Source organism: Leucoraja erinacea, chromosome 17 (assembly GCF_028641065.1).
Source record: "Leucoraja erinacea ecotype New England chromosome 17, Leri_hhj_1, whole genome shotgun sequence".
Taxonomy (NCBI): domain Eukaryota; kingdom Metazoa; phylum Chordata; class Chondrichthyes; order Rajiformes; family Rajidae; genus Leucoraja; species Leucoraja erinaceus.
The window spans coordinates 16,696,003-16,714,075 of record NC_073393.1 but is presented as its reverse complement, the minus strand read 5'-3'; the positions used below and the strand labels follow the sequence as shown (position 1 = coordinate 16,714,075).

The window sequence follows — 18,073 nt, the reverse complement described above, 5'->3', positions numbered from 1 at the left end:
TTGATCGCCCCCTGCTATCCCAGGGACAGGGAGTCAGGACGTTCACCGAGGGCGGCCCGCAGAGGTGACAGCGGAACCTCCGGTTGGTCCTCGACGAAAGGGGAACTAAATCCCCATTCATAAAAGGGAAGGTGAGGGTACATTGCGCGGGAGAGTAGGAATCTCAAGACAAAGTTGAGTGAGCGTTCACCGAGGGTGGCCCGCAGAGGTGACAGCGGAACCTCCGGTCGATCCTGGAAGAAAGGGGAACTAAATCCCCTTCATAAAAGAGAAGTGGAGGGTATATTGCCCGGGAGGGTATATCGCCTACCTGGAAGAAACCGGACATTTTTTCCAGGATGTCGTCTGCACACCAAAGCTCACGTTTGGCGCCAAACGCACGTCGCCTCTGCTACACACGGATATAAGAGTGTGAAAATGTCGCCATAGGCTGCCTAAGGGCATGTAGCCCCGCTAGGGTGACATGAGTGGGAGAGGCGATTCAATGCTGCGGTCACATTTACAAATTCAAGAATTCATTCAACACACTGCATTTCATACAGACATTTACTCTGCAAGAAAAAACTACATTGAAGACTCAAACTCGTGACCAAGGAACTGCCGGGATCAAGGCGCAAACTCGCGACCTTGCGGATATGAGCCGAGCACGCTACCACTGAGCCAGCCATTAAATTCTACGCTAAAAAATTTCCATTCCGAAGGCCGACAAATTCCGAATTACGAAAAGTGTCTGGTCCCAAGGCTGTCGGATAAAAGGTTGTGCACCTGTACTAACAGCCTTGGAAAGGGGAAACATTCAATGATTATTAGTATGTGCTTGTTAAAATGTGTCTGATAAGTGACAACAGAAGCTAGATTATTCTGCGTCAGAAATATCAGTTCTGCTTTGAAGAGCTGAACTAGATTGATGTGCAAGCACTCAGTTCTTTTGCCTTAGACAAACTAATGATCCAATAGATATTAGTGTCCATACATCTGGACTGCACTTACGTTCACTATAACCAGCACCTGTAAAGAAACAAAGTGTATTAATAAGTAATGGCAGGTGATGATTTATACCATGGATAGTCAGAAAATGCCGGAATAACTCAGCAGGTTACACAGCACCTCTGGAGAAAACAGATAGTTTTGGACGGGACGTTTCTCGGGTAGGGTTCAGACCCAAATTGTTACCTGTCCATTTTCTCCAGAGGTGCTGCTTGACCCACCGAGTTACTCCACCATTGTGTGTCTATCACCAGTAATGAGAGTCCCAACTTTGCCATAAAATATCAGGGGTAGTTTGATGAGAATAATAATAATAATAATAGTAATACATTTTATTTATGGGCGTCTTTCAAGAGTCTCAAGGACACCTTACAAAAGTTTAGCAGGTAGAGGAAAAACATGTATGGGGAATGAGATAAATAGTAGAGACATGACTAGTACACAAAGTAAAGACAGAATTCAATACAAAACACAATACGAGGCAATTAATGCACAGATGAAAAGGGAGGGGGACATGGGGCTAAGGATAGGCAGAGGTGAAGAGATGGGTCTTGAGGCGGGACTGGAAGATGGTGAGGGACGCGGAATTGCGTATCAGTTGGGGGAGGGAGTTCCAGAGCCTGGGAGCTGCCCTGGAGAAGGCTCTGTCCCCAAAACTGCGGAGGTTGGACGTGGATGGAGAGGAGACCGGCTGATGTGGATCTGAGGGACCGTGAGGGTTGGTAGGGGGAGATGAGGTCAGTGAGATATGGAGGGGCCAGATGGTGGAGGGCTTTGTAGGTGAGGATCAGGATTTTGTAGTTGATCCAGTGGGAGATGGGAAGCCAGTGAAGTTGTTTGAGGACTGGAGTGATGTGATGCCAGGATTTGGTGTGGGTGATGAGTCGGGCGGCTGCGTTCTAGACCAGTTGGAGTCGGTTGATGTAGGTGGAGCTGATGCCAAGGAGAAGTGAGTTGCAGTAGTCCTAGATGACTAGATCTAGAAGGTATCAGCAAATGCAAGGTATTTTTCAGCTGAAAGCACCAGTCGACTTCAAGGGGGATAAAAAAAGGTCTACAGTTGAGTCACTTGAGAAGGTAAATTTGAAGTCTGGGGAAAGAGCAGAGGAATAGGTCAGAAACAAACCGCTGGAGGAACTCAACACTCCACTGAGGAGGGAAATGGACATCAGTCTGAAGAAGGGTTTCGGCCCGAAACGTTGCCTATTTCCTTCGCTCCATAGATGCTGCTGCACCTGCTGAGTTTCTCCAGCTTTTTTGTGTACCTAGGGAAATGGACATAATGTTTTGGACCAGCAAGGGCCCTTCTTCAGTAAGTGCCTTGACATGAAGCATATTCTGTCCATTTTCCAGACACAGCCTGGCCTGTCAAGCTCCTGTAGTAGTATGTTTATTGCTCAAACCTCCAGCATCTGCAGTCGAGTAGGGTTGTACGAGTAGCATCACCTGCAGCCTTTTGTCTCCAAAGGAGCTAGTACTGGCATATAATTAATGGATTAAAAAAGGCCATTCTATTCATTCTAATGCCTCAGTGCCAAGGAGTATGGTACTGCATGGAGTTTGCAAATTCACCCACTGATTGCATGCAGTTCCTTTCAAACCCCAAAGATAATATGTTAATTGCCTATTGTACACATTTTACTTGGGTGTAGTTAAGTGGCAAAATAATCAAAGGGGAGTTGGTGAGCCTGTGGGAGAAAGGTTGCTGGCATGCAGGGAAATGAGGCGAATAGCACTGATGGGATTGCTCTGCTGGAACTGGTGTGGGCTAATGGGCCAAATGGACAACTCCTTGGTCATAGAATACCAGTTAGGATCACATGTGACTTGGGGGTGTGCTGGTAAAAGCACCAGGGTATAGTATTGGAGTGTGTCATTAACCAAAGATAGAGGGATGACTATGGTGGATGAAACAAAATCAAGCAGTTTTGGCCCAGTGATATTGAGATATACGATTGCTGGAACTGTACTCATTTCAATAAGTCTTGGGATTTGCAGGTGGTGCAAAAGTGTCAATGTGTCTGGAGTAGGCTAGTATGCATAAATACACACTTCTGACTTGCCATTTAGTCCATGGTGTGCAGCTGGTGAACGTGTTGCTACATCAATATTGCTCATTTAATCTCTCAGGTGAAGGACCTTTAACCGTATGTAGAGTCACTCGCCGCCATAGATGCTGTCTTTTTGGTTTATATTTTGGATTTAAATGTGCAGATTTTTTAAATTGTCAGAATATTGTCAGGGCTTGTGACCTCTATTGTGTCCAAAACAGTTTCTTAATAGCTGGCGCAGTGGTGCAGCTTGTAGAGCTGCTGCCTCACAGCACCACCCAGGCTGTCTATGTTTTCCCTGTGACCATGAGGGTTTCCTCTGGGTGCTCTGGCTTTCCAAAGATGTGATGGTTTGTAGGCTAATTGTCCTCTAAATCGTCCATAGTGTGCAGGGAGAGGGTGCGAAAGTGGGGTAACATAGAACTAGTGTGAACAAAATATCAATGTCAATGTGGGCTCGGTGGGTCGAAGGGCACATTTCCAGGCTCTCTCTCTAACCTAAACTGTGGAGAAAGTTAAATTGGCTGATGATTCTAGGAGATTAGAACAAGGCCAAAACAAATCTTTGCCCGAGCACTTCTAGCTAAAAATGGCTATATATCAACATTGTCTTTTTCACTCATGCTAACATCTCAGACAATTTGTGATGCTGCCTCTTCCTCTAATCACAACCAAATGTGTGAAGATTACTGCATGCAACCTTTCACTTTACATATTTATAGTATGCATTGTCTTCATCTGTAGGATAAATGTATTAAAAGGTGGCATTGTTAAAATTTAATATATCAACTTTAAAGCTTTTATTATTACGTGTTAGGGATGCTTTTCGTTCTTTAGAAAAATTAAGATGATATCTAAAAAAAAAAAAAATTAATGGCTGCAACACATAATTCCTGTATATTTTCTACTATTGAGACTTCTTACTAATCCAGAAATAAACATCTAAAGATTCCTCAATGTAGTGAACCCAACTACAAAACTATTACAAATCCATTGTAGCCACCAGCAGCAGTCTGCAGGAGTTTCTGGCCAGGCTTGAAGTACTTAGAACTATTATTTTGGAGTTATTAGTTTCCCTCACTTGAGGCAAGCATTAGCTGCTTTACTTTGCAGTTTCTGTACAATCTACAATCTCCTTCAGCACCACCAAGAATGCAACACTAACATGTGATTAATGAGACATCCAAAGAAAGAAAAGTAGAATTAAAGAAAATTAGTAGTACAGGTGCACAACCTTTTATCCGAAAGCCTTGGGACCAGACACTTTTCGTAATTCAGAATTTGTCGGTCTTCGGAATGGAAATTTTTTAGCGTAGATTTTAATGGCTGGCTCAGTGGTAGAGTGCTCGGCTCATATCCGCAAGGTCGCGTGTTTGCGCCTTGATCCCGGCAGCCAATGTCGTTTTTTCTTGCAGAATAAATGTCTGTATGAAATGCAGTGTGTTGAATGAATTCCTGAATTTGTAAATGTGCCGGCAGCATTGAATCACCTCTCGCACTCATGTCACCCTAGCGGGGCTACATGCCCTTAGGCGGCCTAGCTCGGGGATTCTTGAATCCCCGCAGCTAGGTCGTGAGTTTGCGCCTCAATCCTGGCAGTTACTTGGTCGCGAGTTTGAGTCTTCAATGTAGTTTTTTCTTGCAGAATAAATGTTTGTATGAAATGCAGTGTAGGAGAGGTGTACTGACTGTGCGGGCAGAACTTTGGAAGTGATTGCCCACCAGTCTAAAAAGCCGCTGTGTCTCCCTGTCCCTGGGATAGCAGGGGGCGATCAAACAGCAAAATACCCCCCTCCAACTCCAGAGGAATCCTCTCCCCGATGGGCCGCTACGGCTACAAGTGGCAGTTCGCCCACAGCCCGAGCTGCGCCACCCCAAGAACAAGACTACCTTGCACATCATCAGCTTCTGCCCCTACGTGTTCCTCTGGAGTTGGAGCGGGGCTGGGCTGGAGTTGCTGCTGGCTGTGGGTCTCTGGGATCTCCGTGCTTGCAGTGGGCGTGGGGGTCGCTGTCCCGTTGGGCCTGACGTCTCCGGCCACCCCCCTGGACTGGGAACTGTACCGCCCTTGCCCCCTCCCTCTGCAACTGCAAACAACCCCACTCTCCTGCAAGGGCGGTACAGTTCCCGGAGGATAGCAGGTGGCCGGAGACGTCAGGACCAACAGGAACCCGCTCCCCGATGGGCCCCTACGACGCCCCGAGCTGCGACCCGCCATCCGCAACCCAGGTCCCTCTGTAGTTGGAGCGGGGCTGGGCTGGGCTGCTGCTGGCTGTGGGTCTCTGGGATCTCTGTGCTTGCGGTGGGCCTGGTGGTCGACGTCCAATTGGTCCTGACGTCTCCGGTGACTGGCACTGTGCTGCTAGCATCGCCGACTTGAAGACAGTGCAAAGTCCCCGCGCCGGTGCAATGAGCAGGGAGCTGGAGAGGGGAGGGAAGGGGTCACACATATGGCCGAGAAGCAGATGGGTGTAAGTGGGGTGAAACTGAAGAGAGCGACAATCTGCTGCTGCCTGCACGCTGAGTTAAAATGTTCCCACGCAAGACCCACGATACACTGTGTATCGTGTCTACCATGGGAACTTTTTAACTCAGCGGGCAGGCAGCAGCATATTGTCAATTATTAACCCTCCCGCGCAATATACCCTCGCCTTCTCGTTTATGGATGGGGAATTTAGTTCCCCTTTCTTCGAGGACCGACCGGAGGTTCCGCTGTCACCTCTGCGATCCGCCCTCGGTGAACGTCCTGTCTCCCTGTCCCTGGGATAGTAGGGGGCGATCAAACAGCACAATACCCCTCTCCCCCTCCAACTCCAGAGGAATCCACTCCCCGATGGGCCGCTACGGCGACAAGTGGCAGTTCGCCCACAGCCCGAGCTGCGCGACCCCAAGAACAAGGCGTCTCTTGCACACCATCAGCTTCTGCCCATACAGGGAGCGTGTTCCTCTGGAGTTGGAACGGGGCTGGGCTGGAGTTGCTGATCTGGGATCTCCGTGCTTGCAGTTGGCCTGGGGGTCGGTGTCCCGATGAGGGGGCGCAGCTCGGGGAACGGCTTCTGGTGGTCCTGACGTCTCCGGCCAGTTTGCAGTTTTCCTCTGGAGTTGGAACGGGGCTGGGCTGCTGCTGGCTGTGGGTCTCTGGGATCTCCGTGCTTGCAGTGGGCCTGGGGGTCGGTGTCCCGTTGGTCCTGACGTCTCCGGTGACTGGCACTGTGCTGCTAGCATCGCCGACTTGAAGACAGTGCAAAGCCCACGCGCCGGTGCAATGGGCGGGGAGCTGGAGAGGGGAGGGAAGGGGTCACACACATGGCCGGGAAGCAGAGGGGTGTAGGTGGGGTGAAACTGAAGAGAGCGACAATCTGCTGCTGCCTGCACGCTGAGTTAAAAAGTTCCCACGCAAGACTCACGATACACCGTGGGAACTTTTTAACTCAGTGGGCAGGTAGCAGCATATTGTCAATTATTAACAATCCCGCGCAATATACCCTCACCTTCTCTTTTATGAATGGGGACTTAGTTCCCCTTTCTTCGAGGACCGACCGGAGGTTCCGCTGTCACCTCTGCGGGCCGCCCTCGGTGAACTTTTTCAAGGACCTTTCTTCAAGGACCGAAAAATGTCCGCTATTCGGAGGTTTTCGTTATTTGGATCTTCGGATAAAAGGTTGTGCACCTGTATTGTACTTTAAAAAAGAGCAATATTTGGTTCAACAGCAACTGTAGATTCCTCAGTGGCTTTCTAGAATCATCCTGAAAAGGATCAAGTCACCAGGTCGCCTAAAGCAACTGCTCAAGAATAAGGGTGCTATATTAACAGAATAGCAAAAAAAATTAAAACGACAACTTGTAAGAGGGGAAAGTACCACAGCTTTTGATAGGCCCAAAGAGCCACAAAGTAGCAGTTCAATAATGAAGTCAGTATACAATATAACTAATACTGAAGACGGTGGCACAGCCACACCAATGTCAGCCAAGTCATCTTTCTGAACTTTCAGAATCTTGCTTGAGCTTAACAATCAATTTTTTTTTAAATGTCTTTGCAAGAGGACAGGAAAATATTTAAAGTCAAAAGACCCTGAAGGCCACTATACAACCTGACAATCAGATCAAGAGTCTGAAATAAGCACAGCTAAGTAGGGTAATGAAAATAACTTTTGACAGATGCAAAATCAAGTAGAAGCCAACTATATTTTCACCCACACAATACAGGCACCTAATACCCAGTGGTTGTGGTGAAATAGTGCTCCACAGGCTTTAATTACAAGTTTAGCACAGATATTGTTGATACTTTGCACCCATCAGACATGACATCTTATTCTGCCATGTACAAAGCAGCAATTTATTGCACCCAAGCAACGTACTAATTTTGGGCATCATCTTCAGGGAACAAAGGTTAAAATTAAAAACATAAGATTTATATTAGTTGTAATTTTTAAATAAAAATAACTATGCCGCTCTTGCCAAGATGGTGTAAAACCTAAATTTTATAACCAAATGGTTTCCACTTCCCAAAAAATGATTTGGAATTTTCAAATTATTTGCGAAATACTAAAGTGGGTGTTATGCTTAAGTAGTCCTAAATAAACATGGTTCGTGGCAGCTCATTTCTAAACCACAATAATAGAGGAGAGAAAAACATTGTTAAGTACTCTTGCCTGAAGCATCCCCCTAATAGTCTGCAGAGAGAAAACTTGAACATTGATATGGTAGATACTAAAATCAAAAAAGGTGCCCATTATGCTACTTTTAAAGGCCCCAAATGAATCAGCAGTTTTATACATAATTTTGTTATGTGGATGCTTTCATTACAAAAAACTCAAAGGTTGAATCACCAGCTCGCACAAAATTTGTCCTAGTACGAGTGGGAGGGTGTTGAGGTATTATAGAGAGGTGGGCAGGGAGCAAGGAATGGAGGAGGGGGAAGAAAGAAAGAGTTGAGAAAAGAGGACATTAGAACAAATTCAGCCAACAGATTTAGGAAAGTTTTAAGTTCATTTTTGCAAACCTGAATGGCCTGCCGGCCTTGCTGCGCATCTGCTAATAACTGTAAGGTTATTTCTTTGGAGTCCTGTACAGCATCTTGGAGGTAGACAAAGCTGTGTCCTACATGACGGCTCATTGTGCATTCTCGACAAATCGGCACAGCACAGGTATCACAATACAGACGCATCACCTGAAATAGAAGAAAGCTAGTGTTGATCATCATTTCAAATTAGACAAGACAATAGGTGCAGGTGTAGGTCATTCGGCCCTTCACACCACCATTCAATGTGATCATGGCTGATCATCCCCAATCAGTACCCCATTCCTGCCTTCTCCCCATATCCCGACTCAGCTATTTTTAAGAGCCCTATCTAGCTCTAGAAAGCATCCAGAGAACGTGCCTCCACCACCCTCTGAGGCAGAGAATTCCACAGACTCACCACTGAGAAAAAATGTTTCCTCGTCTCCGTTCTAAATGGCTTACTCCTTATTCTTAAAACAAGCATAAAAATTATTGGCAAAACTGCCCTGCAAAGGAACCCCTTTATTATGCTTAATCATCTCGCAATTCAACAATAAAAATATTTTAAATGGTCGATCACCCAAAAAAAGCACAGGAATTGTAACTGAATATTTGCCGAATATGCTTCCCACAAGACTGCTCCAACATGCAATAAGATTGTGGCTGATCTCACCATTCGTTTCAACTCCACATTCCTTCCTGACCCCCCCCCACCCCTCCCAAAATTTAAAGAATTCAAGGAAACCATCTCAGCCTTGACGATACTCACTGACCTAGCACCTAAGAAGAGAATTCCAAAGATTCACAACATTCAAACGGGGCACATATCTCAGCCTTAAATGGCCATTTGGTGGTCCCCCACTGTCAAGCCTCCAGAATATTAAACAAATAGAAAATGCTTGAAATAATTAGCAAATCTGACATAGGTGGGAAAAACAGAACTAGCATTACAGGCTAACGATTCTTCTAAACCTCAGAGGTTATAAGCTTATTTTACTCAACCTTTACTCACTTGGACAAGCACACAATCCCACGAATCAATCTAATATACCTTTTCTACACAGTATACTTCAGTAAATAGACTAATACGTCACACAGTACTAAAGGCATGGTCTCACCCATACAAACAACCACAGCAAGATACACATTTTGCAACTTCAATCTTATAATAAAGGCTAATTAATGTTCCATTTGCCTTCCTAATTACCTGCTGTATCTGCATGTTTCCTTTCAAATAATATTCTGCTTTAATCTTCTTCCTTCATAACCTTACATAGTATACTCAATTTGCCGTCAAGTCACTTGGATTTATTCCTTTGCAGATTTTTGAAAACTCCTCAGTTTGCATTCTTACTTTTACAGTCAATGAACACAGTTATTTCAAAGTTCTCAGTAAACTAAAGCCTCCAGCAATGAACCAGGTGGCATTCTACTAACAATTTGCTAATCATAAAATTATCCATTTATCCTTATCTGCTGGTTTTGTTAGTTAAACCTCTGCATAGGGTAATACGAGATCGACAATATCATAAAACCCAATTGTGGACTACATTTTGTGGCATTTTATGAAATGTCTTTCAGTAAACTAAATATACCACATCCATCCACTCCCTTAATTCAACCTGTTCATTAAACCTTCAGGGAATTTTAATAAATGTATTGAAAACAATATCCATTTCCATAGGAACGTCACAATTTTGCCTACATTTTAGGTTATCTATTTGTAATTCCCTGCTTTGCATTTCAATTCTTGCTTAACTAGCATTACATTTGGATTCCTGAGCCCTTATAGAATCATTAGGTTGAAACATTTAAATCAATACATTTACCCATCTCTGCAGTCTAAATCCCAGGCATTTTGCAGTGCACACTTAAATATCTTTAAGGCAGCAATCACATTTTATATTATGGGATACATATTATGGAAACCACCGATGTAAATAGTAAAAGAAAAATGTTGCTATTGCAGTGCAGATTGGGTGTCAATAGGTATGCAATTGAAGCTAATTTAGAAATTAACAGCTGCCAAATCTATTTTCTAACAAAGGCAAATTACGAGTCACAATGTTAATTCTCATCCTAAAGACATGTACGCAGATGCACATCATAACCAATTTGAATTAACAGCTTTGAAATTTTGCTCCCATGGTCTGTACCAAAAATACTGCAAAATTCTCACGTGATTCTTAAATGAACATGTCTATTTTCTTTTCAGCATGCTCAAAGATGCATCGACAACTCGTCTACAGATTTAACAACATATATTACCGCATGCAGAATAGCTTAAAATATAGATCCTGCCATGCAAGACAGTCTGCCGATACATTTGTAGAGAAACTGGACATGGCCTGCCAAACATCTAGAAACAAGGAATTGTAGATGTTGCTTTACAAAAAAGGAAGAGTGCTGGATGAACTCAGCGACAAGTAGAATCTCTGGAGAACATACATACACTGCCCTCCATAATGTTTGGTACAAAGACCCATCATTTATTTACTTGCCTCTGTGCTCCATAATTTGAGATTTGTAATAGAAAAAAAAATCACATGTGGTTAAAGTGCACATTGTCAGATTTTATTAACGGCCATTTTTTTTTACATTTTGGTTTCACCATGTAGAAATTACAGCTGTGTTTATACATAGCCCCCCCCATTTCAGGGCACCATAATGTTTGGGACACATAGCTTCACAGGCGTTTGTAATTGCTCAGGTGTGTTTAATTGCCTCCTTAATGCAGGTATAAGAGAGCTCTCGGTACCTCGTCTAACCTCCATTCTTTCCATCACCTTTGGAAACTTTTATTGCCGTTTATCAATTTGAGGACCAAAGTTGGGCCAGTGAAAGTCGAACAAGCTATTATGAGACTGAGAAATACGAATAAAACTGTTAGAGACATCAGCCAAACAGCCTTACCAAAATCAACTGTTAGACACATCATTAAGAAGAAAGAGCACTGGTGAGCTTAGGGACTGGCAGGCCAAGGAAGACCTCAGCTGAAGACAGAAGAATTTGCTCTATAATAAAGAAAAATCCCAACACCTGTCCGACTGATCAGAAACACTCTTCAGGAGTCAGGTGTGGATTTGTCAATGATCACTGTCTGCAGAAGACTCCATGAACAGAAATACAGAGGGTACACTGCAAGATGCAAACCACTGGTTAGCCGCAAAAATAGGATGGCCAATTACAGTTTGCCTAGAAGTACTTAAAAGAGAAACCACAGTTCTGGAAAAAGGTCTTGTGGACAGATGAGACAAAGCTTAACTTATATCAGAGTGACGGCAAGAGCAAAGTATGGTGGAGAGAAGGAACTGCCCAAGATCCAAAACATCTAAATGGTGGCCGTTTGGGAAAGGGGGAGATGCAGCGAGACCTGGGTGTCATGGTACACCAGTCATTGAAGGTAGGCATGCAGGTGCAGCAGGCAGTAAAGAAAGCGAATGGTATGTTGGCTTTCATAGCAAGAGGATTTGAGTATAGGAGCAGGGAGGTTCTACTGCAGTTGTACAGGGTCTTGGTGAGACCACACCTGGAGTATTGCGTGCAGTTTTGGTCTCCAAATCTGAGGAAGGACATTCTTGCCATAGAGGGAGTGCAGAGAAGGTTCATCAGACTGATTCCTGGGATGTCAGGACTGTCTTATGAAGAAAGACTGGATAGACTTGGTTTATACTCTCTAGAATTTAGGAGATTGAGAGGGGATCTTATAGAAACTTACAAAATTCTTAAAGGGGTTGGACAGGCTAGATGCAGGAAGATTGTTCCCGATGTTAGGGAAGTCCAGGACAAGGGGTCACAGCTTAAGGATAAGGGGGAAATCCTTTAAAACTGAGATGAGGAGAACTTTTTTCACACAGTGTGGTGAATCTCTGGAACTCTCTGCCACAGAGGGTAGTTGAGGCCAGTTCATTGGCTATATTTAAGAGGGAGTTAGATGTGGCCCTTGTGGCCAAGGGGATCAGAGGGTATGGAGAGAAGGCAGGTACGGGATACTGAGTTGATGATCAGCCATGATCATATTGAATGGCGGTGCAGGCTCGAAGGGCCGAATGGCCTACTCCTGCACCTAATTTATATGTTTCTATACCATCTCATCTGTGAAACACAGTGGTGAGGGTCTTATGGTCTAGGCATGTATGGCTGCTGAAGGTACTGGCTCACTTATTTTCATTGATGATTCTTCTGCTGATAGTAGTAGCATATTGAATTCTGAAGTGTATTTCTTGAGTAGCCAAGTCAATCACCCGATCTGAACACAATTCAGCATGCCTTTTATATGCTGAAGAGAAAACTGAAGGGGACTAGCCTCCAAAACAAGCATAAGCTAAAGATGGCTGCAATACAGGCCTGACCAGAGAAGACACCCAGCAACTGGTGATGTCCATGAAACGCAGAATTCAAACAGACAATGCCTGCAAAGAATATGCAACAAAATACTAAACACGGCTACTTTCATTTACAAGACATTGCTGTGTGCCAAAATTATGGTGCCCTGGAATTGGGGGGAGGGAACTATGTATAAACTCTGCTGTAATTTCTACATGGTGAAACCAAAAAGTATAATAATGGCCTTTATTAAAATCTGACAATATGCACATGAACCACATGTGATTTTTTCTATCACAAATCTGAAATTGTGGAGTACAGAGGCAAATAAAAAAATGATGGGTCTTTGTCCCAAACATTATGGAGGGCACTGTAGGTGACATTTTGGGTCGGAACCCTTCTTCAGACTGGTGGCAGGAATCAGAAGGGGAGTAGTGAGAGAGTCTCACAGAATTCCTACAGCAGAAATCAGAGAGGAGCAGTTCGAGATTTCTGTGTATCCATATTCCTCCGGGGTGCTGCCTGACCAGTTACTCCAGCAGTCATTTATTAAAAAATCCGAGATATCTGCCGGGTGAACCTTTCTGCCGTGCTCCCACCTAAATTGCCTCATTTGCTGTCCATATCATGAAAGCACCATTTAACAGCTCACAATAAACCTCAAAAGCAAGACATAACAGCATTTTTATCTTCTGTGAAGGACAATGTTGAAAACAAGACCTAATTGGAAATTTGATAACTATACAGAAGTGTAATACATAGGTTACTGGAAGATACAAACATCTCCATGACTGTGAATCTTATGTTTACACATTTCAAATTAACTACCCCCAAGTTCTCCATTTGAAGATTTTAAAATAGACACTTCAATATCAATTTAATTTTAAAGAGTAGCAAAGGTTTTAAATTAACAGCCATTTAAAAAATGGCAATTCTTTCTGCATTAACAGACTGCCAAGATGGAATCCTCTGATAATACTTGATTCATTCACAAATGGGTTCAGTTAATTATAAATACTACAGTGCTTCTGTCTATTAGGGAAAACAAAACTTCCTTTAACACACAGCACTGGATTTGTTGACATTCAACAGAATTAGACAAAAGAAAATTGTTATCCATCGTATTAATATGCTACAACTACAAAAAATGAAATCTATCCAACCAAGTCTGGTTCTGAGAGATTTACATAGCTGAGAATAAAAGAGACCGTTCTCTTCCAGGGCACAAACTACTAATGAATAGGACTGACGCATTTCTACATTTCATCAACAAGCGTCTACAAGCTTCCTATAGTCTGCTCCTGACTGCCAAGCGACACCACATATTCTTCAGTTACCAAATGCAACCTTGAATTTGCCATTCTATACGCTTCCATGTAACAGGAACCACAAAAACAAGTCCAAAACAGAAATGGTTAAAATTGTTTAAAATGTCTCTTCCAGAATATTTCGAAGCTCTCAATTATCTACCGCCAAGAGGTAAAGTATTTTGACTGGCTCACAAAACCAATTTTGATAAAAATCATTCACCTATTCACCAAAGGCATTAACACAAAAGTCATGAAAATCACACTTTAGTGGCATTTTGTGGCCATTTATTCAAAGAGATTTAAGACATGAAGCATGGCTACCAATTAACCACAGCAAACAGTATCCAATTTCCCAAGAATTAGTTTAGAGGCTTAATTATAAAATTGATCTTGGAGGGGGAATAAATAACATCAATAGTAGATAAAGAAGATTATTTTCACTCCTTCATTCAAAGCATGGCAGTAAAGAAAATTTTCAGTAAACTTTAATTCTTAGTCCCCTACCTGGTCGGAGAGGCGGGGAGCGGTCAATGCCTTACCGGGTCGCCGTGCAGTAAGCTCCACAGCGCTGTGGCCACCAACTCCCCGCTGGGGCTGCGGGCGGCGCTGGCTGTAGCTCCGACCCCGGCAACTCTACCCCTGGCTGCGAGGCGCTCCAAATCCAGCGCCGCCGGCGGCCGGACGCCCACAGCCCCAGCTCCGCGAATGTTGGGAGTCGGCGGCGTCGCAGCGCTGGGATACCAGCGGGGAGCAGGCAATGCCTTACCGGGTCGCCATTCGGTAAGCTCTGGAGCGCTGTGGCCGCCGACTCCCAACATTCGCGGAGCTGGGGCTGCGGGCGTCTGGCCGCGGGCGGCGCTGGATTTGGAGCGCCGCGCAGCCAGGGGCAGAGTTGCCGGGGTCGGAGCTCCTACCGGCGCCGCCTGCGGCCGAACGGAGCCCCCAGCTCCGCGATGTTGGGAGTCGCCAACCAGGTAGGGGACTAAGAATTAAAGTTTCCCCCTTCACCCCCACCACATAAAATCCCTCCAAACTAACTGACTAACATTTATGCAATGATTCCCCGGTCTCCGGGGAGGAGGCAGCCGCTCCAGGCTTTTCAAGCCGCCCGCGCTACCTACCTAATCTAGGCTAAAAATCTTCCATTCGGAAATCCGAAAATGTCCGAAATCCGACAAGTGTCTGGTCCCAAGGCTTTCGGATAAAAGGTTGTGCACCTGTAGTATCATTTAATAAAATGGAACTGAATAAAATACTCTGGTTTTGAAATTTATGCAACAGTAAAATAGGGAAGATGTGAAAGTCAAGTGTTTGGAATGGGATTTAGCAAGGACATATACAAATACACAAGTAACTACAGATGTTGGTTTACAAAAAGTGTGCTAGAAGAACTTGGTGGATCAGGCAGCATCTCTGGAGGACATGGATAGGCAACATTTTGGGTCAGGACATTTCTGCTGACTGTAGAAGGGGAATGAAAATTGGAAAAGAGGTGGGGGCAGGTCAAAGATAGCCAAGTGATAGGTGAACACAGATGAGGGGCGTTTGATTGGCAGATGGGTAGACAAAGGCGAGAAATGAAAAGATGCCAAAAGGCAGTCAAATAAAGAGAGAAAAGGTGCAAAATGTTAAGCCAGAAGGGATACAAGTGAAAGGGGAAAGGAGGACAGGATAGTGGGATAAATTAGCATGCAGCCAGGTGTGGTACATGGAAGAGAGAGAAAGGAAAAAAGGGTGAGAGGGATGAGTTGCCTAAATCGGGAGAATCCAATGTTAATACCGTTGGATTGTAAACTAACCAAGCAGAATACAACATGCTCATTCTCCAGCTTGGGCAAGGCCACATTCTGGCAATGGAGGTGGCCCACCACTGAAAGGTCAGTGTGGGAATATGATTTAAGAAAGGGTTGATGGGAAAGAGATAGTCTCAAAAAATCATGCTATCTGCATTTTATCACATGCTTGGCATACTAAACATGTTATTATAAACTAGTTTTAAATTGATCGGATTAGAAACATTTTCAAGGACAGATGGCCACATTACCTTACGGTAATGAGACAATAGTCTATTACAGTACGCAAAATATTTGACCCGACCTGTTAATATCAGGCTTGATATAAAACATACGTCCAACAAGACAAAAGAAAACAATAAAAAAAGAAAAAGACAGACGGACTGCAGGCGAGCCGCAGCTGCTTGGGCAGCGCCACCACTTCTGGATTAACACGAGGCATCAAAATTATCAAGAGGCATCTATATGAAGGCGTTCAAAATTAACACTTTATATTAATGATTTAATATGGTGTTAATACCTGACCTTGCACATACCAAGCACGTCTAGAGATTTCTTACAAAGATTAATGTAAACAGATGCTCGATGGTTGGTGCTGTTTCGGTGGCTGAAATGCTTGTTTCTGTGCTGTATCTCTGACTAACTCAAAGGCATTGTTGTTGTATACTCAGTTATAACAATGCCAAAAAAATGGACACAAAATGCTGGAATAACCCAACGGAACAGGCAGCATCTCTGGAGAGAAGAAATAAATGACTTTTCAGGACATCACCCATTCCTTCTCTCTAGAGATGATGCATTTCCAGCTGAGTTATGCCAGCATTTTGTGTCCATCTTCGGTGTAAACTAGCATCTGCAGTTCCTTCCTACACAATAATGCCAAAATGCTGTCAGTACGCCTTGGCAGCAGTCTCAGAGTCAGAAGACAATAGATTTAAATTCCACTCCAGAGATTAGAGCACAAAACCAAAAAGTTGATCATTCAGCAAGGTACCAAGGAAGTGCTACATTTTTAAAGATGTAATCCGTTCAATTAAGCTTCTTGTCTTGAATCTTTGGTTATTAATTTTGGTTTAGGTCATGTCTGCTTTCTTGGCTTTTACTTACTGACTGGCAACAATATGTTAATTTTGATTATTAAAAATGGCACAAATGTACTTCATTGGTTGCGAGCTGTAGTCGCAAATGTAATATCCGCTGGTAATGCTATTAGTTTAGTTTAGAGATACAGCATGAAAACAGGCCCTTCGGCCCACCGAGTCCACGCCGACTAGCAATACCCGCACACTAGCACTATCCAACACATTAGAATCTTTACCAAAGCCAACTAACCTACAAATCCTTGGAATGTGGGAGGAAACCCATGGTCACAGAAAGTACAAACGCAGTAAATAGTAAGTATTCCCACATGATTGTTGTCTGCTTCTTATATCAGTGCACTAGAGTGGTAAGTAAATTCCTCCAATCAAGAAATGAGACAGTGAGAATGGACATGAAATAACTTATCAAATTTAACACATTGGAGGAGGGTTTGATTGTGTTTTTTTTTTGTACTAATCACCTATTAGGGAAATGCAAACCACAGATCTGGTGTCCTACGTTCTCTAGATACGTCCATTGTTCCACCCAAATTCGAACGATCTGCTGCTGGGGTTTGTTAGTAGAGTTCTGTTCTACAGAGAGTCTTTCAGTGCTCTGAACATTGCCTGTTATAACGTCCAGATGGTGGGACCGGAAAGTGCTCTTAAGGCAAATAGAGTGAACATGGGAGAGGGGAAGGCAACAAAACAAAGAAGCTGGTAAATAAACAGAAATGTTGGAAAAATTCAAGGTCAGGCAGCATCTATGAAGCGAGAATCAGTTAATATCTCAGCTCTGAAAAAGACAACATGCAAGTCATGACAGCAGAGAAGATGAGGGAGCTTGGTGGGCAAACAGATTTCTTTCCACAGATGCAACCCGACGAGATTTTCCAACGTTTTATTATTTTCTTTCAGATTTCCAATTTTTGTTTGATTTTCATTTACTTTGGGATGGTGTTGGTTTTGAAAAAGGGAGTTAAATTTCCGTATTTCCCCAGTGTAAAGTTTCAAAATACTTATATTTGTGAAAGTTCTTCCACAATTCTATATCTTAAAACATGTTGGATAAAGTTCCCTGATATTCATCGGGCTTAGGAGGGAGAGGTAGATCAGCCATGATTGAATGGCGGAGCAGACCCGATGCATTATCCAACATTTTGGACAATTTCACAGTCGGTGTAGAAATGCACATTCGATGTTTTACATAATCGATGTACTTAGCACACTCGATTGGGTATTGACATGAATAGAGAACTGGTTGGCAGACAGGAAGCAAAGAGTAGGATTTAACATTGTTTTCAGAATGGTAGGAAGAGACTACTGGGGTGTCGCATGGTTCAGTGCTGAGACCCCAGTTATTTACAATATATATTAATGATTTAGACGAGGGAATTAAATGTAACATCTGCAAGTTTGCAGATGACAAAGCTGGGAAGCAGTGGGAGCCGCGAGGAGGATGCTATGAGGCTGCTGGGCGACTTGGATAGGTTGGGTGAGTGGGCAGATGCAGTATAATATCTGA

The 18,073-nt window shown here is 43.8% G+C and overlaps 1 protein-coding gene across 1 annotated transcript in view; it reads right to left on the bottom strand.

Annotated features, from left to right (window-relative positions):
* The window catches only part of trim71 (tripartite motif containing 71, E3 ubiquitin protein ligase), a 49,214-nt gene that overhangs the window by 16,067 nt on the left and 15,074 nt on the right, over nucleotides 1-18,073 (bottom strand). The window contains exon 2 of the mRNA XM_055648687.1: nucleotides 8,041-8,208. Within this exon, the coding sequence (XP_055504662.1) occupies nucleotides 8,041-8,208 (168 nt within the window). The remainder of the gene's footprint in view (nucleotides 1-8,040; nucleotides 8,209-18,073) is intronic.